The sequence below is a fragment of the Danio rerio genome, chromosome 4, assembly GCF_052040795.2.
Source record: "Danio rerio strain M-AB ecotype USA chromosome 4, GRCz13ab, whole genome shotgun sequence".
NCBI classification, from domain to species: domain Eukaryota; kingdom Metazoa; phylum Chordata; class Actinopteri; order Cypriniformes; family Danionidae; genus Danio; species Danio rerio.
The window spans coordinates 70,028,903-70,056,889 of record NC_141024.2 but is presented as its reverse complement, the minus strand read 5'-3'; the positions used below and the strand labels follow the sequence as shown (position 1 = coordinate 70,056,889).

The 27,987-nt window shown below is 41.3% G+C and overlaps 2 protein-coding genes across 3 annotated transcripts in view; one reads left to right on the top strand and one right to left on the bottom strand.

Annotated features, from left to right (window-relative positions):
* The window catches only part of zgc:152938, a 422,541-nt gene that overhangs the window by 253,930 nt on the left and 140,624 nt on the right, over positions 1 to 27,987 (bottom strand). The window lies entirely within an intron of this gene.
* Positions 194 to 27,987, top strand: LOC103910999 (protein NLRC3). 2 transcript variants are annotated; one of them, NM_001444969.1, is made up of 10 exons: positions 281 to 402; positions 4,827 to 4,990; positions 5,174 to 5,344; positions 6,764 to 8,623; positions 12,909 to 13,082; positions 16,162 to 16,335; positions 17,139 to 17,312; positions 21,329 to 21,502; positions 21,580 to 21,626; positions 24,769 to 27,985. In NM_001444969.1, the coding sequence occupies exons 3-10, from the start codon at positions 5,193 to 5,195 to the stop codon at positions 25,287 to 25,289; spliced, it is 3,276 nt and encodes a 1,091-aa protein (NP_001431898.1). In that variant the 5' UTR covers positions 281 to 402; positions 4,827 to 4,990; positions 5,174 to 5,192; the 3' UTR covers positions 25,290 to 27,985. The 2 variants fall into 2 exon arrangements, with proteins under 2 accessions (XP_088505789.1, NP_001431898.1); XM_088649663.1 differs by lacking the exon at positions 17,139 to 17,312 and having other exon boundaries at positions 194 to 402; positions 24,769 to 27,987.

Here is a 27,987-nt window from a genome sequence, read left to right as displayed (position 1 = left end):
GCCTGACCAGCTAAGACCAGGCTGGAAATGGCTGGAAACCAAAACCCCTCTAAAACCAGGCTGGTCGACCAGCTAAAACCAGCCAACCAGCCTAGGCTGGTTTAAGCTGGATTTTACAGCAGGGATATCAATAAAAAATAATAATAGGCTAGATCAGAAAACCTTTAGCATTAACATTTTAGGATAAAACAGTAATAAAAACAACAATAATAATCAGTATATTTACAACGATTCAATTAATTCTTTCTCTCTCTCTCTGTCTCTCTGCGTGTGTGTGTGTGTAACGTCATGAGCGTCAAAGAGAGATAACCGTCCCAAAGCGGAAGCTGACTTCAAATAGAAAGCGAAAGCGTCTTTGTCAGTAAAGGATCCATTTTAGATGTAAACCTACGCATTCTCCTGGTAAGTTGTGTCCTTTAAAATAATTTACACGATAGCAAACTAGCACAGAATCAATGCACAGTCGATGTTTTTCGTGGCACTGAAATGGCGTTCATCTATGTTGATCTGGTATGGTTTTGCTCAGAAGTTAAACTATAAAACAAAACGGGTAAATAAATCTCAAAACGCGTGGTTTGCTTACCTAAAGTTGAAAATAAGTGATATTCAGATGATTTTTAATCGAGATAATTACTCACTTATGACAATTGCTTATCATAATTGTCGTGTTTACCTAACTTTAACACGATGCTAGGCTAGTTTTCTTTATTTGAATATATCAACTACTATCAGGTAATTTAATTGCTATGTGTACCAGTTTATTAAACAACATTTAATGATTTTACAAACAAAATATATAGCTATAAAGCTACAAATACGTTTAAAGCAAACAACTCTAATGTTTACATAGAGGTAATTGGTTTTATATTAGCCCATTCGTTCATTTAGAAGTCTCTATATTGTTTACCATGTTACTTTGAATATTCTATTGGAATTAGCAAGCAAGTGTGACTTGAAAACAACATTAGCACTGTCTATTTGACTATGAACAATGTTGTACTTTGATAGTCATTGGCTGCTAACATGATTTCGCTATTTAGAGTTTGCAAATAATACTTTTATGAAATTATATTATTAAGGGGAAAGTCAGAATGTGCGAATATAAAACCAACTTTACCTCTATAACGTTTACACTTAAATCCACAAGGTGTAAAACTAGGGTAATATTAATTATCACGTTACAAATGTGTTATTTACTTAAAAATAAGACGTGTCATTCATTCATTTTCTTGTCGGCTTAGCCCCTTTATTAATCCGGGGTCGCCACAGCGGAATGAACCGCCAACTTATCCAGCAAGTTTTTACGCAGCGGATGCCCTTCCAGCCGCAACCCATCTCTGGGAAACATCCACACACATACACTACGGACAATTTAGCCTACCCAATACACCTGTACCGCATGTCTTTGGACTGTGGGGGAAACCAGAGCACCCGGAGGAAACCTACGCGAAGGCAGGGAGAACATGCAAACTCCACACAGAAACGCCAACTGAGCCGAGGTTCGAACCAGCGCCAAAGCGACCTTCTTGCTGTGAGGCGATAGCACTACCTACTGCGCCACTGCCTCGACCCAATAAGACGTGTGTAAGTTACAATTCACATTGACAGACACAATTGACTTTGTTCTACAAACAAAGGCCGAAAGGAACTGAATCTGACGAATCAGATATTTTAGAAGAATTCCACAAATATTGTGGTGAGATAACAGAACAATCAAACAAGTGTTGCAAATAGTTAACAGGATCACAACATAGATGCAAAGTACGATTTAAGGCGGATGAAATTTAAATCAAGCAGAAACCAATTGTTCTACAATAGAGGTAAAGTTGGTTTTATATTCACACATTCGGACTTTCCCCTTAATAATATAATTTCTTTAAAGTATTATTTGCAAACTTTAAACAGTGAAATCATATTGAAATAAGTGAAATAATATTCTCTCCCTATTATTGAGGTCCAGCATTTGTAGTACGTTTACTTTGCTTCGGACCAAAGCTGTTGTAGCATTTTTCAACTGTTTCAGTACGATAAAGTGTCAAAAACTCTACTGAAGCTGGTTTAGTCCAATAAAGCTAAGCATTTGGGTCTGTTTGAGGTCGATTTTAAGTCAGGGGTGTCCAAAGTCGGTTCTGGAAAGCCGGTGTCCTCTAACTTGCTTCAACACACCTGCCTGGAAGTTTCTAGAATACCTAGTAAGAGATTGATTAGCTTGTTCAGGTGTGTTTGATTAGGATTGGAGCTAAACTCTCCAGGATACCAGCCCTCCTGCCAGATTAGGGGGCCCTGCCTCGTCGCGATGATCAATAATTGAAAATCCGGCAACCGCAATAATCAAACCCCTGGGAACAACTGTGGTCAGAACCAAAGTTCACAGGTCCGTGTTCTCTGAACTCCTCTCAAGCGGTTGACTACTTCATTCTGATTGCTTGCTGCCGAACCGTGTCACAAGTACCATAAAGTTGACTTGATTTCAAGTCCTCCTCGACGCCCACACCGGAGAAGACGCGCCGCGCTGCTCCTCGCCACCGATTCTCATTGAAAATGAATGACTTCCGGCTACTTTGATGCTCTCACCGCTTGTTTGTGAATGCTACCCCGCGTCGTCACTCCACCCCACCACCCTTTCCCGCTCCTCAGTTTGTGAAGGCTTCCCCGCAATGTCACTCCACCCCACCTCCCCTTTCTCGCTCCTCAATTTATGATCGCTTCCTCGCGTCGTCGCTCCACCGACTCTCACCGTCCCCTCAGTTTGTGATCCCTCCACCACCCCACCCGCCCCCATCAGGGGCATTTTGAGAGCATTTTGCGCTACGCCACTGCCTCCAGCACCAAGTGTGGATACCCCAGATGTAAGTCAAATAGAGCTTTATTGTCATTGCGCTACATGTGTTGACATACAGAGAAACGAGATGTCGCGTCTCACAGGACAACGGTGCTACATAAATTAATCATTATTACAAGCACAACAGTAGACATGAGAGCGATTTAAAAAAAAACTATGCATCACTAACATATATTATAAGATACTTAACTATATACATTAGACAGGCTATAGAAGTACTTTTACATGAGACGGAAACAATGTTGTGCAGGAGAGGTATTAAAGGTGAATATTGTGCAAGTTCATGTTCTCACCACAAACAAAATGCTCCAGGATTAGTTTAAAAGCATACCGAGATTAGGCATGAGACGATTACCATTTTTAAGGTATATCGCAATTTGGAAAAGTCAAGGTTTTGAAACCGCCAACATTTTCTGGAATACCATTTTTAGGGTATGTGTTAGATTTTTTTTTTTAGGACTACAGCATCTCCAGCAGAAAAAAATATTGAAAGATGCAGTTTTAAATCTGTGTTTTTAAAACTAATGTAGACAGCAGAAGTCAATGATTCATTTTCATTATTTAGCCTGACATGTTTACTGCTCTAAAAATGTTTTAAATCTTTAAAAAATTTAAATAGATTTTGTTCAAAAGGGGAAAATGTGTTGCTTTTTTCTCAGACATTTAAAAAAGAATATATTTTAGAGCAGTAATCACAATACCGTAAAACCGTGATATTTTTGTCCGAGGTTATCATACCGTCAGAATCTTATACCAGCCCATGCCTAACTGAGATCACCTCTTTTAGTTGTGCCAGTGCTCTCAGTGCGCTTGTTTGGTCCACTCTTGGTGAGCAGCCGAGTATGACTGCCACTTTCACACCTGCCCAAATGAACCTCACCAAAAGTCAAACAAACTGTGGTACATTACAACCGAACTAAACGAGGTGGGTGAGAAGGCACCTCAACAGAAAACAAAAAACTCATAAAGGTTTAAAACCAGATAAGGGAGAGTAAATAAATGACGTGATTTAAAATATTAGATAAGCATCGAAGAATTGACTGGGATCCCATTGAGTGTATTGTGTTTGTAGTGTCTTCTAGAGATATGCAAGATATTATTGACATGCATATTGGTATAGACGTAAAATCACATGATTATCAGTTTTTTCGATGTGCATCCTGTTCTCCAACTTGGGATCATTCTGAAAACGTACCCCTATATACATTTCTGGAGAGTGCCAAATACTTCCCAGGAGGGATGTTTTTTTGCAGTTTTTGTCGAGTGCCATTCGCACCTGCTCTTCTTGTTTAAATTCGCTGTCGACTGACTGACCGACTTAAGCCTGGTTAATACTTCTGCGTCAGGTGACCGGCGTAACCCACAGCGCATGCAACGCGCATGGCTGTGCATTTATACTTCTGCGCGCTGTCTCTGTCGGTCTGCATTAACACTTCCGAAACGCTAGTTGGCAGTGAGGTGTATATGTTCCTTTGTGTCGAGTTTCTTTGCTGCTTTTTTGCTTTTCCTGAACACTTCCGGGTTGTACAAGTGGCTCAAACTCGCTCATTTAGAGGCAGGAACCGGCGGACGTGCAACAACTTTAACTATGAGGTAAACACAAAACAAAACTTTCCATCCGGAGCTCCTTCACGGGACTCCACACTTGTAAACAATCGCTCACGCCATTCGTGCGGCTTTCGGTCCCGCCCAGACTCGTCAGCGATATCAAGCCGACCAATCACAGAGCTTACGCTACGCGTCGTTGCGACGTGTAGTTACATTTTTTGAGAGGTGCACGTCAGTGACGGCAAAGGCGAAGGGCTATGCGTCAGCACCGTAGCATACGCCGGCGTTTGACGCAGAAGTATAAATCAGCCTTTACCTACCCTCCAACTGAAAGTATTTTCAAAAGCAATCCAGAAAAAGTAAAACTCTTGCAGCTGCCTGATGTTTTTAGATTTTACCACATTTTCAACCTGTTTTTTTATTTGTTTATTTTCAGTTTTTGTCTTACCTGCTTTCTGGAACCATTCTTCACTCAGACTCGAACCCCATCATCGCAGTCAACTCCACTCCATATCACAAGTCCACCGATGTATACAGCGAGCCACTGGACAAACTGGTAACAGCGGAAGAGCTGTCCAAACGGAGGCAAGCGGTCAGCTGGTAAGCGCGAAAAGGAATGGCGTCATACCGCCTGTAGTGTTCATTTTAAAGACGAAATGCAGCCGTATGTACCTTTGGCTACATTATTTGCGATCTCCAAAAGGGCTACATTTTCAGAATTAGCCTATGTTGATTTGCTCAGTGGTTACGTAATTAACTTTTTAAATACTATTTAAATCACAGGAGATCACTGTGAGTCAAAATGAGCCTCTGTGAGGAGAAAGAAGAAGATGCGGTTCACAGCCAGAACAAGAGAGGAGCATCTCCAGAGTCCAGCTGTGTGTCTTTGAAGAGTGATGCATCCATGCAAAAACCTGCTAATTTCAGTGATGGACCAGGGACTTTTACACCTAGGTAAGACAATAACTAGGTCTGCTGTCAAGTACTTGAGTCTTTTGAATCCTTCTCCCTAAATGTTTGCTCAGATTGTTACAATCACCTCAAGTTTTCTAGGGTCACAGAGAAAGTAAACTCACCCTATTTGATGACTTGAGGCATAAACAAACCAATTGCAGCTCAGACTGCATAGTTAAGCTTAGCTTTGGTGTCGTTTCAGGATGGACAAATGATTCTGGTCTGTTGTGGTAAAGAAGGAGCAGAGCCGAAAGGCAAAGCTCTCGACTTACCGGTCAATCTACTTTCCTACTCTCACCTATGGTCATGTGATTTGGGTCATGATCAAATAGACAAGATCTCGCATACAAGTGGACGAAATTAGTTTCCTTCGCAGGATGGCAGGGCGCACCCTTATAGATAGGGTGAGGTGCTCTGTCACCCAGGAGGAGCTCAAAGTAGAGCCGTTGCACCTCCACATCGAGACAAGTCGGCTGAGGTGGCTCGGGCATCTGTTTCGGATGCCTACCTTGGGAGGTGTTCCAGGCATGTTCCACCTTGGGGAAAACCCAGGACACGCTGAAGGGACTATGTCTCTCGGCTGGCCTGGCAATATCTTGGGATACCCCCGGAGGAGCTGGAGGAAGTGACTGGGGAGAGAGAAGTCTGGAGTTCTCTCCTAAGACTGCTGCCCCCGCGACCCGGCCCCGGATAAGCGAAAATGACATGACCTGATGACAAATTATTCTTAAACCTGAAGACCCGATAGGTCACTTGGTGGCAATCATGAGCCTTTCCAGCTCAGACTGGATTAGTTGAGCTCAACGTTGTGAGCACATATTGGATGAACGATTTAAAAATCCAAAGAGTCGAAAGGTCAAACTGCATGCATTGGTTAAGCATATGGGACTGTCAGTATAATGAGAATAAGCCACTCAAACTTAAAGACTTGTCAGATGAGGAAATATTTGTTTCTCTTTCTTATAGCATTATAGTTCTCACTTATTGTGATCCACGTTTGCACTACTTGTGGATGTTTAGGACTCAAAGGTTCGAAGACTCAAAAGTCCAACCTTCCCATCACTATTCTTTAGCATCTTCGTTTGATAGTGAACATCCAGTGTGAGATGGTTGGCGCTAGTCTGTTGGCGTTTCCTCCAATCTGTCTGATCTCATGAATGATTGATGGCAAGCACTGATAATCGAAGTGCACTCTAAGATGACGACAAAACAGACAGTAGCAAAGACACAACCTGCAACTTTCCTCACATAGGGACGTAATAAAGAATCAAACATGTTAAAGCTATCATTGGACATATTCTGCATATGGGTCTTTAATAAAGATGTTTATTGTGTCTGACCTGAATTTGGGAATGCCACACATTGCTCTTTTTGAAAATGTTGTTGTTCATCCTTTTATTTTTTGTGTTGTATGGATAGAGATAACCAGGAAAGCAACCCGCAGCTGAAGTCTTGTTCACAAGTGGCTGATGAACTACAGAGAGTCAAAGACCAGCACAAATCCAGCATGAGGAGTAAATATGAGAGATTGTTTGAGGGAATCAACCAACAAGAAAATCAAACCCTCCTGAACAGGATCTACACACAACTGTACATCATAGAAGGAGAGAGCGAAGGTGTTAATGAAGAGCATGAGGTTTTACAGATGGAGAAAACACCTGGAACGAAACGCTCTCAAGACATTCCAATATGCTGCAATGACATCTTTAAAATCTCAGCTGAGCCAGGACTTGAGGAGAAAGCCCAGATCAAGACTGTTCTCACTAAAGGCATCGCTGGAATCGGGAAAACCGTCTCTGTGCAGAAGTTCATTCTGGACTGGGCTGAGGGACGAGCCAATCAGGATGTAGATTTCATGTTTGTGCTTCCATTTCGAGAGCTGAACTTGATCAGAGATCATCAGTACAGTCTTCACAGACTTCTGCTGGACTTTCATCCTGAGCTTCAGGATCTGGACTCAAAGATTTATGAGCAGTGTAGAGTTGTGTTCATCTTTGATGGTCTGGATGAAAGCAGAATCACACTGAGGTTTTCAAACATTGAGAACGTTTGTGATCCGAATGAATCTTCATCAGTGAGTGTGTTGATATCAAACCTCATGAAAGGAGATCTGCTTCCATCTTCTCTCATCTGGATCACCTCCAGACCAGCAGCAACCCATCAGGTCCCCTCCAAATACATCAGCCGTCTGACAGAAATTCAGGGATTCACTGATCCTCAGAAGGAGGAATATTTCTGCAAGAGAATCACTGATGAGCATCAAGCCAGGAGAATCATCTCCCACCTCAGAAGAGCAAGAAGCCTCCACATCATGTGCCACATACCCGTCTTCTGCTGGATCTCCTCCACTGTGCTTCAGAAGCTCCTGGAGGAAGATGTGAGTACAGAAATCCCTCAAACTCTGACTGAGATGTACATCCACTTCCTGCTGATTCAGATCAACATGAGGAAGCAGAAGTACGAAGAGGGAGATCCAGAGAAACACCTGCAATCCAACAGAGAAGTGATCCTCAAACTTGCTGAAGTGGCTTTCAGACAGCTGATGAAGGGCAATGTGATGTTCTACGAGGAGGACCTGATCGAGAGCGGCATAGACGTCACTGACGCCTCAGTGTATTCTGGGATCTGCACTGAGATCTTCAAGGAGGAATCTGTGATTCATCAGAGGAAGGTCTACAGCTTCATCCATCGAAGCTTTCAGGAGTTTCTAGCCGCTTTCTGCGTGTTCTACTCGCATTTGACGAAGAAAATTGAGTTATTGCAGTTGTTTCTTGATGATGAACATGAGAGGTACGCATCTAAGAGAAACTCTTTGTGTGAGCTTCTGAAATCTGCAGTCAATAAAACTCTTCAGTGCAAAAATGGATACCTTGACCTTTTTCTGCGATTCCTCCTGGGCGTTTCGCTGGAGAGCAATCAGAGACTTTTAGAGGATCTGTTGACGCACACAGAGAAGAGCTCGGAAATCATCATGGAGACTACACAGCACATTAAAGACAAAATCAGAGACAGCTTTGGCCTCCTAGCTGACAGATCCATCAGTCTGTTCCTCTGTCTTCTTGAAGTAAAGGATCAGACTCTGCACGGAGAGATCCAGGAGTATGTTAAATCAGATGAACAGACAGAGAACAAGCTTTCTCCTGGACAATGCTCAGCCATCACTTATATCCTTCAGATGTCGGAGGAGGTGCTGGAAACGTTTGATCTACGCAAATACAACACATCAAATGTGGGCAGAAAGAGACTGATCCCAGCTGTGATGAACTGCGCAACCGCTATGTGAGTAATTCTTCTAGTCAGAGGTCTTAGTGGTTGTTCTTAACCAAAAGTTGCCAATGTTTGATGTATTTAGCCTGTTTACACCAGTGTTTCTCAACCATGTTTCTGGAGGACCACCAGCAGTGCATGTTTTGGATGTCTCCTTTGTTGGTTACACCCATTACAGGTCCTTTAGTCCCTGCTAATGAGCTGATGATCTGAATCAGGCATGTTTCGTTAAGAAACTTTGGGAGACTTGGCAAATGTTCCGAGCTGGTGGTCCTCCATGAACGTGGTTGAGAAACACTGGTTTAAACAACAACATTGTTTTGGGACTGAAAATAGAAGTTTTTAAAAAAAAGCTTATGTTGTTTTTAGGTAAACACCCCAATATGAGTCTTTGAAAACAGTGACGTATACGAATTATAGGGATTAAAGGCAAACGCAAACCAACACACAACTATAGTGGAGTATGTTTAGGTTGTTGCTCAAGTGTGATGAGTAAAATGTGGATTTACTTCACTTTACAGCCTAAAAGTGAAGGCACACAATTGGCAAATTATACATAGACGTGTGCTAAGCCGCCATCGTAATCATAACTCTAAAATGCGATATGATCATTTAAACGAAGTGCACACTTTCTGTTTCATTTTGACTGCTAAGTGCTGTTCCTACATTGCGCACGACTCCCAAACGATCACTGTGCCACAAACTGAATATTATTTACAACTATATTACCTGTTACTCACAACATTTGCAGGTTCTGTTCACTAAAGTAGACGCGGGCGCATAACATGAAGACAAAAATCACATTTTAGGTGTAATTATACATTTTAAATACAGTATGTGAATCAACATCATTTGGAGGTGTCAATGTCACTGAGCAACGTATGTGAAACAATGAAAAGACTTGTGCGGCCGCCTTGACTTCTCTCCTGAACTTGAAAATATGATTGGCAGAATCGTAGAAATGCTGGATTAAGATCGTCTAGGGGGTCGAATCGAGATTGCGATCTTTTTACGATTAATTGTGCAGCTCTACTAGAAGGGCACGTCTCTACAGTTCATAAGGTTTGTTACTTGATAAACCTGGTTGCTAGTAGCAATGTAAGATGAAACAACTGATGCGACCAAAGTCACGGTCAATTTAGAGTTTGTGCTTGCGAAATCCAGTCGTGCTATGCCTTGAAAAGAGTTGGGAAAAAAACAATATGATTACACATTGATAAAGCAAGAGATTGGTCTATATCTAAAATTTCTGTAGAGAGAGGTCAAGTTTTGATCTTCTATTGGTCTCTCGCAATTACATGATGCGATTTCGCAGGTCAGAGTTCACCAAGCTTGAATTTTTGAGCGAAATGTGACACTAAAGGCTGATTTACTGTATACTTCTGCGTCAAACGCCGGCGTATGCTACGGCGCTGACGCATAGCCCTTCGCCGTGGCCGTCGCCGTCACTGACGTGCACCTCTCAAAAAATGTAACTACACGTCACAACGACGCGTAGCGTAAGCTCTGTGATTGGTCGGATTGGTAGCGCTGACAAGCCTGGGCGGGACCGAGAGCCGCCGAATGGCGCGAGCGATTGTTTACAAGTGTGGAGTCCCGTGAAGGAACTCCGGATGGAAAGTTTTGTTTTCTGTTTACCTCAAAGTTAAAGTTGTTGCACGTCCGCCGGTTCCTGCCTCAAAATGAGCGAGTTTGAGTCACTTGTACAACCAGGAAGTGTTCAGGAAAAGCAAAACAGCAGCGAAGAAACTCGACACAGAGGAACATTTACACCTCACTGCCAACTAGCGTTTCGGAAGTGTTAATGCAGACCAACAGAGACAGCGCGCAGAAGTATGAATGCACAGCCACGCGCGTTGCATGCGCCGTGGGTTACGCTGGTCACTTGTTGCAGAAGTATAAACCAGGCATAATTCGCACGCACTTGCGTTTCCTGTCTGCCGGAAGTCTATGGAGAGAAAAGGGTAGTGTGATCGCAGCTTAACAAACCACTAGCAGCAAATGGATAACGTGGATCCCCGTCAACTCACTTTAAAATTAAAGATAAATGTTACCACCAACCTCAGCGTTTGAAACCATAATAACTCTGTCAGTACTTTATTTCATTTGCAAAGATATGTGCCCTGTCAGTGTTGTAAAAAATGAAGGTTATTATATCGAACCCTTGAAAGCGCACAAGCCTTGCTTTTGTCAAATCTGTTACAAAGAGAACTAAGCGCACAAGCCAAACATGGTAAACTGCTTTTTTGAGAGGATAATGAACAAATACTGTAGACTTACGCAGCAGATGTGTGGCAGATCATATTACCTGTGCACACAACACAACCCCCATTTGATAATGACAGCCCATGCTCATGTGATTATCCTCTTAAATTGTCAGAGTTGTGGGCAAATTATAAGTTTGAGGCTCTGACAGTCCTTTAATTTTACTGAAGAATCCTGCAAGCACTTTTATTGATTATTCATTTATTCTATGGTCAAGTTATGATATTGTATGTTACAGTTGTAAGCTATTACAGTACCCTAACAGATACTGTTAACTAAAAAGTGACAGTGACAAATGCTGACCTGGCATACTTAATACAAGCTTGTCACTTGTCTTTTTGTAAACAATGATTGCTTAAAAACTAGAGGTGTGAACCTATACTGGTCTCACGGTTCGGTTCGGTTACGATTATCATGCCTTCGATTCAGTTCAATTCGATATCTCGGTGCATCACGGTGCATTGACGATGCTTTCCATGTACAGTGTTTTATTTTAGGGGGGAGGCTATTGACCTTATTCTAAAATGCGGAAGTGCGCCTGTTTTCGCGATTGTCTTAGAACTTCCGTTTCAGTCGACTATGGGAGAAATGACAAGGAATAATAAACGGCAAAAAACGGTCAAACTACTTGCTCTACAAACAAATGTTTGCATGACTATACTGACCAAGTAGAATAATATAACTAGGAAATATCAGTTTACAACATTAAACAGCGAAACGAGCAGTTTTTAATGTCTAAAAATAAATGGAAGTGAATGAGACCGGAAGTCTCAAGCCAAAAAGATTCAAATGGCAGCGTCCGCTGGTCTGCGGAGAATAAGGTCAATAACAAGCTGTCTGTATAAACACACAGACACACAGCACCACACTGTCTCTCATTCAAACACAAACACACACACTTAAGTCCTCGCAACAGGGAGAGCTCGTGCTGAGTGGAGCAAAAAAAAAACGAAAAAAGAAGCACTTTTCCGACGGTCCCTTACTAAGAGCTCCTCTCAGCTCTCCCGGCTAAACACGTATTGCGAGGGCTTAAACGGAGCAGTGCTCATAATGTCGAGCGAAAAAAAAAAAGAAAAGAAAGACAGCTGAGAAACATAACGAGCTTTGTCTTTTTGTAGGAAACACACTTTAGATCTTTTTAGGGTAAGAGGTTTTTGAGTTATTGCCGTCTATCACTGAATGCGTGTCAGGACTATCAAAAACAAAACCAACTGAACCGCGCTCATTTCTGGCGCCCCCCCTGGACACACAGCGCCCGTAGCATTTGCCTATGTGGCCTAGGCCACGGGCCGACCCTGAGTTGGCTGTGTTGGAAATACTTCGCTCTCGCCTCCCTCGCGACAGAGCGCATAGGAGATAAATGACGTCAGTGCATAATAACCGGTTATGATTATTACTGAACCGATACCGAATTGTCCGCATCTGCATCGCGGTGCACCGATGAAACAATTAATTTTGACACCCCTATTGAAAACATTGTGTAGACATATATATTTTTTAAATGCTAGGAAAAATTAACAATTATTTGGAAACGTTATTCTGTACATGTAGGCTTTATAGTGCGTTCACACTAGACATGGATGAAGTGCCAAGGGCAAGTGATTTGCATGTTAAGTCAACGCAAAGGCTTGAACAGACATCCTGCAGTGCGATCTAGGAACAAGTGGACTTAATGATTATTCGGTGGTTTTCAGTGTTCCTAAATCACATAGTACAGCTAATCTTTCGATAAAAAATCATGTTAACCATTAAGCAAGACTAAACCCCGCCCAGGATGCGAATCCGCATCTATTGTGAAGTGAATTTGATGCTTGAATACAGCGAGTTAACTCAAAATGTTCACGCATCTATTCACGCTTGAATAGCGCAATTTATTAGCGCATGCCGAGTCTGGTGTGAACACAGCATTAGTGATCCCTGGATTTAAGCTTTTCTGTACAGTGTCTTTCTAGTATTAGAAGTTTGCATGTTGTGTTGAATATTAGTTGAATGTTATTTAATCCTTGCATTTTTTTTAAATTCTTTGTTGCAGACTTGTTGGATGTCATCTCTCGGATCAGCACTGCGAAAGTTTATCCTCAGCTCTACAATCACCAAACTCCAGACTAACCGAGCTGAATGCGAGTAACAATGACCTGCAGGATTCGGGTGTGAATCTGCTCTCTGCCGGATTGAAGAGTTCACACTGTCAACTAATCATACTGAGGTTAGAAATGTATTTAATCTAACTTAAACATGCTAAAGCACGAACATTTTGTTTAAATGAACTAGTTCAGGCTCAGTGGTTAGCACTGTGGCCTCCAGCAAGAACGTCGCTGGTTCGAGTCCTGGCTGGGTCAGGTGGCCTTTCTGTGTGGAGTTTGCATGTTCCCCGTATTCATGTGGGTTTCCGCTGGGTGCAGTTCACCAGTTTAGGTGAACAAGATAAATTAAATTGGCCTAATGCCGAGTTCAGACTGCATGATTTTCAAAGTAGTCGTGTCACAGATGTTTTCACACTGCATGACTATCTGGGCTAGCGTTTCGTCGCTGCTTTGTTTACACTGCAAGATGGATCGGGGACAGGGGCTTTCAGATTGCATGACTTTACTATAGGAAGAATCGCCGACAACTTCGTCCAAACTACGTTCTCATAACTACATAATGAGAAAGAAGCCTTTAATGGGGTAGAACATGTACATGTTTGCTCACCTGGGTTTAAAGGGAATTAGCCATTTCTCCTCATCGTTGATAATAAACTAATTTTTTTCTGTATGAACCGTCAAACAGACACGGTTGCTCCTGAGTCCTGTCAAACCTCCACTAGTTTTTCCTCCATTTCGTGGGTCCAAATAAACCGAAAAAGAGCGCTTTTAACTTCTCCCGCAGCCTCCCGCTGGCCTGCAGCAGCTATACACACACACACACACACAAGTGAAAGCTGCTCTCTCATTGGCTGTAGGCGATCGCTGATTTTATTTTCAGTCAAAACTCATTTTACACGGCATGATTTGAATCGCCGACAGCTCCAGATATTTAGCATGCCAAATATCTCGCAGGCATCACCGATTTATCGGCGATTCTCTCAGATCGCGTCTTTGATCGTTCATACTGTGTGATCGTCACTCACGTGCACGAGCAGCGATTCGCCTGTGATTTCAGGCATTTGTCGGCGATTTCTCAAAACCTGTCGGCGAGCCAAAATCGGGGCTAAAATCACGCAGTCTGAACTAGGCATAAGTGTATGTGCGTATGTAAATTAGATGTTTTCCTATGTATGGGTGTTTCCCAGTAATTGGTGATTCATTCTGCTGTATAATGCTCATTCCCTGATAAATAAGGGACTAAGCCGAATGATAGTGAGTGTGTAAAGTAGTTTAAATACTAAAAAAAGAAACAAGAATGCATATATTTACTTGGTTTTGTGTATCATGCACTCCTGCCAAAAGTTATTTGGAGCTGGTATATAAAAGAAATATATTAATAGACTGGAAAGCTACTGCTGCCCATTGTTTTACAGATGGCTTGCTGAGATTGTCTTTATCTTACATCTTGAATCTAATTCTCTCACTAAATGATCAAAGGTCTGAGTTCCTTTCGCCAACATTTGGATAATAGTTAAATTAAAAGAGTTAGACCTATATTAGATAATTAAGGTAGTTTTGTGCAGATTTCTCTGACCTTTTATTGAATAATTTTTTTTTTTACCTTTACTAAGGGTAAATAGTTTACCCCAAAAAAATATTCTGTTATTAATTACTCACCCTCATGTTGTTCTAAACCCTTGAGACCTTCGATCATCTTTTGAATACAAGAGCTGAAATTTGAGAGCTCCCTTATCCTGCATACACAGAGTCCTAAAACGTTCAAAGTTGGGAAAAGAAACCAAAATATTGTCTAAAAAGCCCATTGTAACACTAAGAGTTGAGTGACAATAGAGGTGAGGGTCCAAACGCAGTTTATTAACAGCTTAGTCGGGCTGGCAATAGTCAACAGGAACAAACGATATCATGAAGGTAATCCAATAGCGTAGTCATGGTCACAGGCAGAAGTCGGTGCAGGCAGCAAACAGGGTAAACAAAGAAAAAAGGCAAGTATCTAAACCATAGGTCTCAAACTCGATTCCTGGAGGGCCGCAGCTCAGCAACCCTAATCAAACACAGCTGATCCAAATAATCAAGAGTCCTGAACACCTTGATCATTTGAATCAGCTGTCTTTGATTAGGGTTGGAGCAAAACTGCAGAGCTGCGGCGCTCCAGGAATCGAGTTTGAGACCTATGATCTAAAGGCACAGTAGGACTAGACAAAGAAAATGCTTCGCGATGGTACACATACAAGACTCAGCCATGTGTGTGTGTGTGTGTGTGTGTGTGAGAGAGAGGTGAATATGTAGTCTATGTGATCTGTAGTCTAATATGTAGTCTAGTCTATGTAGTCTATGTTTTCCCAACGTTCAAAGTTGGGAAAAGAAACCAAAATATTGTCTAAAAAGCCCATTGTAACACTAAGAGTTGAGTGACAATAGAGGTGAGGGTCCAAACGCAGTTTATTAACAGCTTAGTCGGGCTGGCAATAGTCAACAGGAACAAACGATATAATGAAGGTAATCCAATAGCGTAGTCATGGTCACAGGCAGAAGTCGGTGCAGGCAGCAAACAGGGTAAACAAAGAAAAAAGGCAAGTATCTAAACCATAGGTCTCAAACTCGATTCCTGAAGGGCCGCAGCTCAGCAACCCTAATCAAACACAGCTGATCCAAATAATCAAGAGTCCTGAACACCTTGATCATTTGAATCAGCTGTCTTTGATTAGGGTTGGAGCAAAACTGCAGAGCTGCGGCGCTCCAGGAATCGAGTTTGAGACCTATGATCTAAAGGCACAGTAGGACTAGACAAAGAAAATGCTTCGCGATGGTACACATACAAGACTCAGCCATGTGTGTGTGTGTGTGTGTGTGTGTGAGAGAGAGGTGAATATGTAGTCTATGTGATCAGTCTATGATTTGTTTTTAGTTGTGTGTGTGCAATCAGGGAGAGAACTGGAACTGGTGTGTGTGTGAGGTGCATGATGGGATTTGAAGTCCAGTTCCATGACAGATTTGTAGTTCTTTAGCGATCTGCAACTGTGACACCCATGTGATTTCAGTGGTTCAACTATAACTATACGACGCTTCAACAACATTCTTGTGCACTAGAAAAACGTAATCTTAAAACAAAATGTGTAAGCAGTATTGTTCAAAATGTGCGTTTTTTGTAATCAAATAAGTGTTCTCACAGGTTTTAATAATGAAATACTTGTTTTTTAGATTGGCAGGTTGTAGACTGACTGGTGTGTGCTGTGAGAGTTTGTCTTCTGCTCTCCAATCATCAACATCGTGTCTGAGAGAGCTGGACCTGAGTAACAATGACCTGCAGGATTCAGGAGTGAAGCTTCTCTCTGATGGACTGAAGAGTCCACACTGTCACCTGAACATACTGAGGTTTGATTTATAAGGTTTTCAATAAGATATTTAACGAATAATAGAGCTACAGAAACAAATCCGAAAGAAGTTTAAGAGAAATTAATTGTGACACCCTTGTAGCAAAGATAGCCTTAACTTTTTTTAAAGTACTGGAGTACAAAATGAGGCTTTTCCCCTTACTATTTTGTAACGCAAAGCAGGTTTATGTAAATAGCACAGTCTGTCAGACGCAGCACAGTGCTCATTCAGTAAAGACACAGCTAAACAGATGTGTTTTCAGTCTCGATTTGAATGTGCCTAATGTTGGAGCACATCTGATCATCTCTGGAAGCTGATTCCAGCAGCGGAGGGCATAGTAGCTGAAGGTGGGTTCACCCTGCTTTGACTGAACTCTTGGAATTTCTAATTTAATTGATCCCAATGGTCTGAGTCAGGGGCGGACTGGCCAAAGAGAGGCCTGATGGACATGTCCCGGTGGCCTGATGGTCAATCTCACCTGCCACTGTGACTCTGGCCCCCTGTTCTTCACTTTCCGATCGCCATACATCCACTGTCCTCCCCCCGCTCTTCACTTACCCTTGCTCCTCATTTACCAATCGCCATACACACCCCACCCTGCCCCAGCTCTTCCCTTACCGATCACCAAACAACACTGTATCCTAGGCTATTTAGTGATTATAGACAAGAAATAATACTTTAACATCTATTCAGGATGTAACTGGAATCCAGGATAAAGACCTGAGGATAAGTGTGATGGTGGCACACTGGCGAGGAAAGGAGTTAATGGGTGAAAATCCTTTTTGCTTTATTCTACCACTTAGGTTGGCGACCTGCAACCTCACTGCTGAGTGCTGTGAGAGTTTGTCTTCAGCTCTACAATCCTCAAACTGTGTCCTGAGAGAGCTGGACCTGAGTAACAATGACCTGCAGGATTCAGGAGTGAAGCTTCTCTCTGATGGACTGAAGAGTTTACACTGTCAGCTCAACATACTCAGGTATATAAGACTAAAGCCTTGTTTATACTCGACGCGTCCGCTTGTTCGTTTGAGTGCGTGCGGCGAATGTGACGTCATGGCGGAGTTTGCCGAGCTTCGCTTTGGGTGCGCACGGCATGATTTCGGCTGGCGGTGCGTCGGGCATTTTTTGAGACTCGAGCGAAGAGTGCGCGCGGCGCCGCAACTGATTTGAGTTGAATATGAAACACTTTGAAGAGATTTGATCTGAAACAGTAGGACTGAACACACATCTTATGACTCGTGATCAAAGATAACCAGATAATCAATAATTCTTGGCTAGAAATTGCAAACAGCCATGGGAAAGGAGAAAGTTTTTGTTAAAAGGTTTGGAAAAACCTGAAGAATACGTTTATTAAAATCAAAAGAGGCCATGGCAAAATGTACACAATTACAGAATATGTTTTTTCCACCCGTCATAGGTTTTGCACTGATGTATTTTGTTTAATTTTGTGTTAAAAACTATTTAATAGTTACAAAACTATAATGAAGTCGCAAAATTTTTATTTTTGATAACTGGAAAGGAATAGATATACTGATGCCTTGTTTCTCTGGGATTTATTGTTGATTTTGGTTAGGAATGTTGGACCATCACTGCCATTTTAGCATAAGAATAGGACAGAAACTAGCCAGACAGTAATGTGTGAATTGTCAAGCGGGCTAAATCTAAAATAATCTGTATTTTTTTAGCAAGTCTGCTTTTTTGCTTTTATTTTTGCGATAACAAATCATTTATTTGTCGAGCAACTCATGTTCTGTTGTCATTAATATTTTAATAAATTGTAATAGGTATAACTGTCCGAGATATGAACAAAAGCAAGTGATGACCAATAATTATTTGCTAGAAATAACAACAGCAGTGGGAAAGGAGGAAAGTTTATGTTTTAAAAAATTGGAAAAAAACCTGAAAGAGGTTTGTTTATGCCAAAAGAAATCATAGCAAAAGTGGAGACCCGGATACACAATTACAGAATATGTTTTTCCACCAGTCATAGCTTTTACACTAACCTATATTATTGGATCGTATTTGTAATACATCAGTATCTTTTTAGTAAGTGTACTTTTTATTTTATTCCTGCCGTAATAAAAATATATTTGTAGAGCAACTCATGTTTTCTTTTTATTAATATTGTAATAAACTTTAAAAGGTAAAACTGTCAGAGATATGGACAAAAGCAAGTGATGCATCAAAGTTTGATTTAAAAAAATCTTAAAGGTTATAAAAATGCTTATAATCATTAAAATAATTCATAAAAACAATACAAATAATAAGTTTAAAAATATTGAACGAAATTATGATATGACGTACTTCCGGAAAGTTCCTACTTCTCTGTTTATCCGTCTGATGTTAAGGTGGGTTTCTTTTTACCGCCCTCTGTCGTTTTAAAGAATATCACAATGGTGAACGTGGTGAGTATAAAAGCCTTGGCCGTTTCGCGAAAGGCACGCGCAGTCAGCGAAGGTGCGCGATGCGGCGCCAGGCACGAGTATAATCCCAGCTTTAGGCATATATGTTATATATAGTAAATAGTTACTTTCATCAACCTAATGAACAGTTTTAACCTACTCTTGACTTCATTTGGTGATTGTAATGTCAGATCAGGTTCTTAGCATACCCTGATTGCTGCATTTGCTTTAGTTTACATTCAAATAGGTAAATACTATTCAACTTGACGCATTTCTTAATTAAATGAATGACGAATCACTCTAGGAGTCCTAACTTTACATTGAATGATGATTATTTAAGTAAAACCACCTCAAATGCCAAATGATCACTCCCCTGAAGCAAATGACGGGGGAAGATTGTCAAACTCGCACAGAAGTCTTGGCAGCTGAAGTGTGGCATGGCAGATGTCTGCAAGACCTGTGTTCAGTTTCGCGTGCTTTCCAAATGCAATCCCAAACTCAGCCAGAAGTCGATGTTTACCGATGTCACCCGTAGCTGAACCTTAGTAGGATCTTATGTGTTTTTTGTTAACTGGCCCACATATTGCAAAAGGAGCTGTGAACCTGAAGAACATTCCCACCTATTCTGAATGTATGGCAACACATATATGGTAATAATCTGGCCCATATCTGTTTAGCCCACATCTGTGTGCAGCTATCACCCACATTTGGCCCAAATGTTCTTGATAACTGTGTAATGAAATCATCTTTTTTCTCTCTCCCTGAGAACAGATTATTCCATGACAACCAATGAATCAGAAACATTCTTCACACATAAATGTTTTATGAATTATAAAACTGTATTTACTTGGTTCTAGTTTTTAAAATATCCATTAGCAAATCCATTTATTTTAGCCAGTGTTTGGGCGTTCTTTTTAGGCCCTCCAGTGTGTTCTCGAGACTGTCACAACTTTCAACCCCCACTTTTTTTTCAATGACCGTAATACCTCAACACCCCCCCCCCCCCCCCCCCCCCACAGACACACATTTTTTGTTGTACTTGTGACCATCACAACAAATCCGCCCGCCCACACACACACTTTTCATTCTTAAAGAAAATTTTTTTATTTTTTATTTTTGCATTTCAGCGAGTTTTGGATAGTTTTTGGTCTGGAATCAGTCACCTACATCTGGCAACACTAATTTTAGCCATTGTTTCTTCAATTCTCTTTATATGAAGGTCTGGTAACACTTTAAAATAACTATCTGTCATAACTAGTTATTAGACCATTAATAAACTGTTAGTTAACAAGTTATAAATGACTTGTGAAATAAAAGTTAATAGTTTGTTAATTATTTATAACTGTGCCTTATAGATGGCTAATAGATAACTTACAAGCTGTTAGTTAACAAGTTGTAAATGACTTCTTAACTGTATTTTAATGATTTATAACTATACCTAATAAATTATTAAGAGATCATAAACAAGTGGTTTGTAAATAACTTAATAAAGGCTTGTTAAGTATCAGTTAATAGTTTATATATGTTATTGGGACGTTATTCTAAAGTTGCAGTTATTCTTCGTTTATTAATTGTTAGTAAATGAGGAGTAGTTGCAACTTTAAAATAACGTCCCAATAACATGCTTAAGCTAATAACTAACACTTAACTAATATATGTACTCACCCTTTACAGATCAGTTGTTCACCATCTAATAAAACCAGTGAAACTTTGTAGAACTTTAATAAAATACATTTATATTTATTTTGTTTTCATGTTTAGCACTTCATAGGTTTGTATTCTTGTATACTGCTGTACTACCATGTCATGGTTCAGTATGTGTGTTTCTATAGATTAAACACAACTTTCGACATTTCATCTGTGGAGCTTCTTTGGTAAAACACAGCACACAGAAAAGCATGTGAGTGGAACAAGGTTAAGATACAAACATTTTATATTTGAAATATCACATCAAATTTCTGTAGCTTGAACTTGTTCCATCCATTTGCTGTTCTACAAAGTTTCACTGGTATTAGTAGACGGTTAACAAATGATGAACAACTGATCTGTAAAGTGTGAGTACATATATTAGTTAAGTATTAGTTATAAGCTTAAGCATGTTATTGGGACGTTATTCTAAAGTTGCAACTACTCCTCATTTACTAACAGTTAATAAATGAAGAATAGATGCAACTTTAGAATAATGTTCCAATAACATATATAAACTATTAACTGATACTTAACAAGTCTTTATAAACTAATTTACTAACAGCTTGCTCATGATCTCTTAATAATTTATTAGGTATAGTTATAAATCATTAAAATAAAGTTAAGAAGTCATTTATAACTTGTTAACTAACAGCTTGTAAGTTATCTATTAGCCATCTATAAGGCACAGTTATAAATGATTAACAAACTATTAACTTTTATATAACAAGTCATTTATAACTTGTTAACTAACAGTTTATTAATGGTCTAATAACTAGTTATAATGGATAGTTATTCTAAAGTGTTACCGAAAGTCTAAATAATGAACACTTTCAGTAAAAAAAACTACTGATGATGTGCCGTCTGATAAACCAATGTAATCTGGACTATTGCTGTGTTTGTAGATTGTCTGGCTGTATGGTGACAGAGGAAGGCTGTGGTTTTCTGTCTTCAGCTCTGACTTCGAACCCCTCACACCTGAGAGAGCTGGATCTGAGCTACAATCATCCAGGAGATTCAGGAGTCAAGCTGCTCTCTGAACAACTGGAGGATCCAAACTACACACTGGACAAACTCAAGTACGTAGACACCGCTCTGTCTATGTGTGTCTATTAATTGTGTTAAAAGTTCAGAAATCAACACTGTTTTTTTACAGTGCGGATCATGGAGGGGAGTTCAGAATTTCAGCAGGACTACATAAATGTAAGTCTATACAAAAATAGACACATATGTTTAAAAGGGTTAGTCCACCCAAAGATGAAAATTACTATATTAATTACTTACATCGTTCCAAACCTCTTCAGATTACAATAAAAATATTTTCGATGAAACCCAAGAGCTCTCTGGCTCTGATCCTAGACAGCAACCATCCCAACTAATTCAAAGTAAAACCAAAACACATCTTCAAAAGAGTTTATATCCCCTCCGTGGCTCAACCGAAATCTGATCAAGCTATGAGAATCCTCACACCCCATTCACACAGGGCGTCAGCGTCAACGTTTCCCATTCCCTTTGAATGGGTGACGTCAGGCGTTGCCGAACTGCATTGTGGATTCGTCAGCGCTGCTTCAGAGGCGTTGCTCGCTGCAGAAGTTGGGACTAGCTCAACTTTTCAAGCGCCGACGGAAGCGTCAGCCAATCAGATCGCTGTATGCAAATACACCAGCTAGACAGTGGCCTATTACTGACTGAATTTAATTGGCTGACGCTTCTATGACGATCGCTTCATCCCCAACTTCAGACACGCGTTCAGTCAAGCGTTGACGCTGAAGCCCCGTGTGAATGGGGAGTCCCAGTATCCCAGTATCCCAGTAGATCAGCAGTTTCTGAAATACTCAGACCAGCCCATGCATTGACAACCATGCCACATTCATAGACACTTAAATCAGCTTTCTTCCCCATTCTGATGCTTAATTTGAACTGCAGCAGAATTTCAGCAGGACTACATAAATGTAAGTCTATACAAAAAGACACATTCGTTCAAAATGGTTAGTCCACCCAAAGATGAAAATTACGATATTAATTACTTACATCGTTCCAAACCTCTACAGATTACAATAAAAATATTTTCGATGAAACCCAAGAGCTCTCTGGCTCTGATCCTAGACAGCAACCATCCCAACTAATTCAAAGAAAAACCTAAACACATCTTCAAAAGAGTTTATATCCCCTCTGTGGCTCAACCGATATCTGATCAAGCTATGAGAATCCTCACGCCCCATCCACACGGGGCGTCAGCGTCAACGTTTCCCATTCCCTTTGAATGGGTGACGTCAGGCGTTGCCGAACTGCATTGTGGATCCATCGGCGCAGATTCAGAGGCGTTGCTCGCTGCAGAAGTTGGGACTAGCTCACCTTTTCAAGCGCCGACGGAAGCGTCAGCCAATCAGATCGCTGTATGCAAATACACCAGCTAGACAGTGGCCTATTACTGACTGAATTTTATTGGCTGACGCTTCTATGACGATCGCTTCATCCCCAACTTCAGACACGCCTTCAGTCAAGCGTTGATCCTGAAGCCCAGTGTGAATGGGGAGTCCCAGTATCCCAGTAGATCAGCAGTTTCTGAAATACTCAGACCAGCCCGTGCACCGACAACCATGCCACATTCATAGACACTTAAATCAGCTTTCTTCCCCATTCTGATGCTTAATTTGAACTGCAGCAGAATTTCAGCAGGACTACATAAATGTAAGTCTATACAAAAATAGACACATTCGTTTAAAAGGGTTAGTCCACCCAAAGATGAAAATTACGATATTAATTACTTACATCGTTCCAAACCTCTTCAGATTACAATAAAAATATTTTCGATGAAACCCAAGAGCTCTCTGGCTCTGATCCTAGACAGCAACCATCCCAACTAATTCAAAGAAAAACCAACACACATCTTCAAAAGAGTTTATATCCCCTCCGTGGCTCAACCGAAATCTGATCAAGCTATGAGAATCCTCACGCCCCATTCATACGGGGCGTCAGTGTCAACGCTTCCCATTCACTTTGAATGGGTGACGTCAGGCGTTGCCGAACTGCATTGTGGATCCGTCGGCGCAGATTCAGAGGCGTTGCTCGCTGCAGAATTTGGGACTAGCTCAACTTTTCAAGCGCCGACGGAAGCGTCAGCCAATCAGATCGCTGTATGCAAATACACCAGCTAGACAGTGGCCTATTACTGACTGAATTTTATTGGCTGACGCTTCTATGACGATCGCTTCATCCCCAACTTCAGACACGCCTTCAGTCAAGCGTTGACGCTGAAGCCCAGTGTGAATGGGGCGTCAGTGTCAAACTACACCTTGCTAGAACCAGGTTGGGACCCCCTTTTGCTTTTCAGAACTGCCTTAGTTATTTATGGCATAGATTCAACAAGGTACTGGAAATATTCCTCAGAGATTTTGGCTCATAGTTGCTGCAGATTTGTGGGCTGCATATCCACGATGCGTATCTCCCGTTCCACCACATCCCAAAGGGATTGTCCAGTTTCGGTGAGCCTGTGTGAATTGTAGCTTCGGTGTCCTGTTCTTAGCTGACAGGAGTGGCACCCGGTGTGGTCTTCTGCTGCTGTAGCCCATCTACCTCAAGGTTGGATGTGTTGTGTGTTCAGAGGTGCTCTTCTGCCGACCTCGGTTGTAACGAGTGGTCATTTTGAGTTACTGTTGCCTCTCTATCAGCTGGAACCAATCTGGCCATTCTCTTCTGACCTTTGGCGTTAACCAGGCATTTGCACCCACAGAACTGCCGCTCACTGGATATTTTTTTTTTCAGACCATTCTCCGTAAACCCTAAAGATGGTTGTGTGTGAAAATCCCAGTAGACCAGCCCGTGCCCCGACAACCATGCCACATTCATAGACACTTAAATCAGCTTTCTTCCCCATTCTGATGCTTAATTTGAACTGCAGCAGAGCAGATCTTCTTCAGAGAGTTGCTGCCATGTGATTGGTTAATTAGAAATTTGCATTAATGAGCAGTTGGACAAGTGTACCTAATAAAGTGTACCTAATAAAGTGGCTAGTGAGTGTATTTGAAAAAGTACGAATGCATTTAAGGGAACACCTCTAATGCAACACAGGAGCATGCACCCTATACTGACACTGAGAAGAAGAAACTTGTGTACAGTTTTGATTGAACTATTGAAGGCATGTGGACTGTTTTGAGGATATTTTTGATGCGTTGGTTTCTGGACAAGTCAGGACCCTTGCTGTCTATGAAAGGTCAGAGAGCTATCTGATTTCATTCAAAATATCTTAATTTGTGTTCTGAAGATGAACGTTTTTGGGTGAACGAACACTTTAATGATGTGTTATGCGTGTAGTGCTGTGTTACTAATGTTCTCTTGTGTTCAGATGCCTGCGATCTCACTCTGGATCCAAACACCGCACACACTTGTCTCATTCTGTCCGAGGGAAACAGAAAGGCAACATGTGGGGAAGATGTTCAGCTGTATGCTGATCATCCAGATAGATTTGATGGGTGTCCTCAGGTTCTGTGCAGAGAGAGTCTGTCTGGACGCTGTTACTGGGAGGCTGAATGGGTTGGAAATGCCATCATATCAGCCACATATAAAGGAATCAGAAGGAAAGGTGAGAGTTGTGCCTGTGAATTTGGATACAACAAAAACTCCTGGAGTCTGATCTGCTTAAATGAGAGATTCACTGTCTGGCATGATCTTCATTCAAGTGACGTTCGTGTCCCTTCAGACTTCTGTAATAGATTAGGAGTGTATGTGGACGAGGCGGCCGGCTCTCTGACCTTCTACAGTGCGTCTAAAACGCACACGCTCACACACTTGCACACATTCAGCAACACATTCACCGAACCACTCTATGCTGGATTTACAGTTTTTCATTCGCTGTCTCTGATCTGACTTGAGAACACTGAGAGGAAAAGCATCCTTTGGGAGCGCAGATGGTCAAGACAGTTCTGGAGGTAATAATAATAATACTGAACCACGTTAATGACAGACTTTGGCTGAGGCACTGCAAGAAAAAAAACAACAACATTTCAGATGTTTTATAAAGTTCTCTGTTCTTTGGTTTGTCCATCACACCCGTTTTTGTTATCACACGATCTGTTCAAACAAATCACATCACTTTCGATTTCAGTTTTTTTTGTAAATGTGTTTCCATCATAGTTTAGGTTCACTCAGGCAGACTATGTGAAAAAGAAGGTTGACAGCGTCCAATATCGCCTACTATTCAGTAGGTACTGCATTTCAATTTGAATGTACTACTCGACTGATAGAGAGGTACGTTCTTTACAGTACGAATGTTAGCATGAAAGGCACTCGGATGTACTACATACGCCATTTTGTCATGATCATGTGACTGACTTGCGTTCAGTTCACTCCCATTCATGAATTCTCTCGTGGTGCATCATAGGATAGCATAGCGTCCAACTGATGCGCACTTCAGAATCTCGCTGGAAGATTATCCGTGTACTTCTCCCATACTGATTCTCGAATTCTATCAATTCAGACATACTACTTGGCTCGCATACTGTTTTTAGCATACTTTATAGTATGGAAGTAAGCAAGTGGTGCTTATTAAACAGCAGGAATAACAGCGTTTCCTTGGTTACTCCTGTAACAAATGTGCTACACTGGAAATTGATATGAATTACACAGAGATCTTCTTATCGCCAAGACGCGTGAACGTTTTGATTAACACGCTTCATTCACACGTCAAATTCACTTCACAATAGATGTGGATGCTCGGCATTAGCAGGGCTTCAGTCTACCCGGTGACAATAGCTTCGTTGCTAAACAGCTATTATGGATTTTATTCAGATAGTAGCTGTGCTTTATGTACTTTAGGAAGGCTGAAAAACAGCGTAGATTCGTTTGGCGCCATGTCTGAGTCCACTAAATTGACTGTGCTGAGCCCAGTTTGATAAACTGTTTTTCAGTGTCGGCAAGAGGATTTCCCCTTTGGACACCAACAACAGGCGTTACATCATAATCATGCCCCCTATAAGAGCAAGCTCCTGATTGGTTAACACAGCGAAAATGTTCAATGAAGTTCAGATCTTCCAACTCGCGGGATACGCGCGTCAAATGCCAAAACACTCAACTCGCTCTGCTTTATTCGCATGAATCTCGTCATTCGTGCCACCTCATTCACGCGAATACCACTGCAGGATGTCTGTCCACATCTTTGCATTGACTCAGTATGTAAATCACTCTCGCTTGATGCTTCATTCGCATTTAGTGTGAACACAGCATAGTAGTCGGTTAATGGGACAAATAAAATTGGCCCAAAATAGAGGATATCCCAGCCAGTATGGGACAGTTAGCAACCCTATCCATATGTCTTGTGTCCATCAGTTATTTCATGCCATTTGTCATGTTATTTCATTCATAAGTGTGTATGTAAAGTTTCAGCTCAAAATACAACATAAATTACGTTTTATAATGCTGTGTTCACACCAGACGCGGAACGCGTGGATAAATCGCGCTATTCACGTGTAAACAGATGCTTGAACATTTTAAGTTTAGTCGCTTCATTCGCACGTCAAATCTGCAATGGATCAGAGCAATTGACGCAGATTTGCGTGATGGACAGGGCTTCTGTCTGCCCGATGACTCTAGCTTCGTTGCTAAATGGCTAACATGGAATTTATAGAGAGAATAGCTATGTTTATGTGCTTTATGGAGGCTGAAAAACAGCGTCAATTCGTTTGGAGCTGTGTCTGAGTCCACTAGATCTAGCTCTGTGAGCTCATAGACTTCTCCAGAAACTTAACCTGGAGGATGAAGGCTTTCAGCGGTGCTTTCGACTGAGCCGAGCCCAGTTTGTCCAACTCTTGTCGGTGTTGGCAGGAAGATTCCCCCCCCCCGAGACACCAACAACAGGTTATAATGACGCCCCCACAAAAGCAAGATCCTGATTGTAAGCTCCTGATTAACGGTTCGAATGTTCACTGAAGTTCAGATTTTCCTACTCAAGCATTTTGCGGCGAAACGCGTGTTAAGTACGCCAATAGCACAAAACGCTCAACTGGCGCCGCTTTATTCGCGCCATTCTCGCTGCCTCATTCGTGCATATCGCACTGCAGGATGTCTTCACACTGACTTAACATGGAAATCACTCGCGCTTGACGCTTCTTCTGCCTCTATTGTGAAGGCAGCACAACTCTTTGAAACTCTGATTGTAATTGTGCCATTTTGGTCACTGTCGCTTTAAATTCAAATGAGATTGTGCACTCTCTTCAAAAAGGGGTGGAGCTGCAAATTCCTATGTGTCAGCATAGTGGCTAATGTTCTATCCTAATGAGGGAGAGATGGTCACTAGTGGGCGGGGCTTTTCCCCTCTGATGACATTTACAAATTAGAATGTCAAAGTGTTTCTGCAGACAAAAATATCATTACGTTTTCACCATTAGAAGCTGGTTATATTCATAGACTGTTGCTACACAACTGTGTTTAAACCCTTCATAAAAGTGATTTTTGCATAATAGGTGCCTTTTATCAAAACGTCCTTAGGATTCAATTCTGCTTCTGCTTCTAATATTTGGTGTTTCAGTAAATTGTAATGAGAATAAATATTTTTTGCCATGTTTTGATA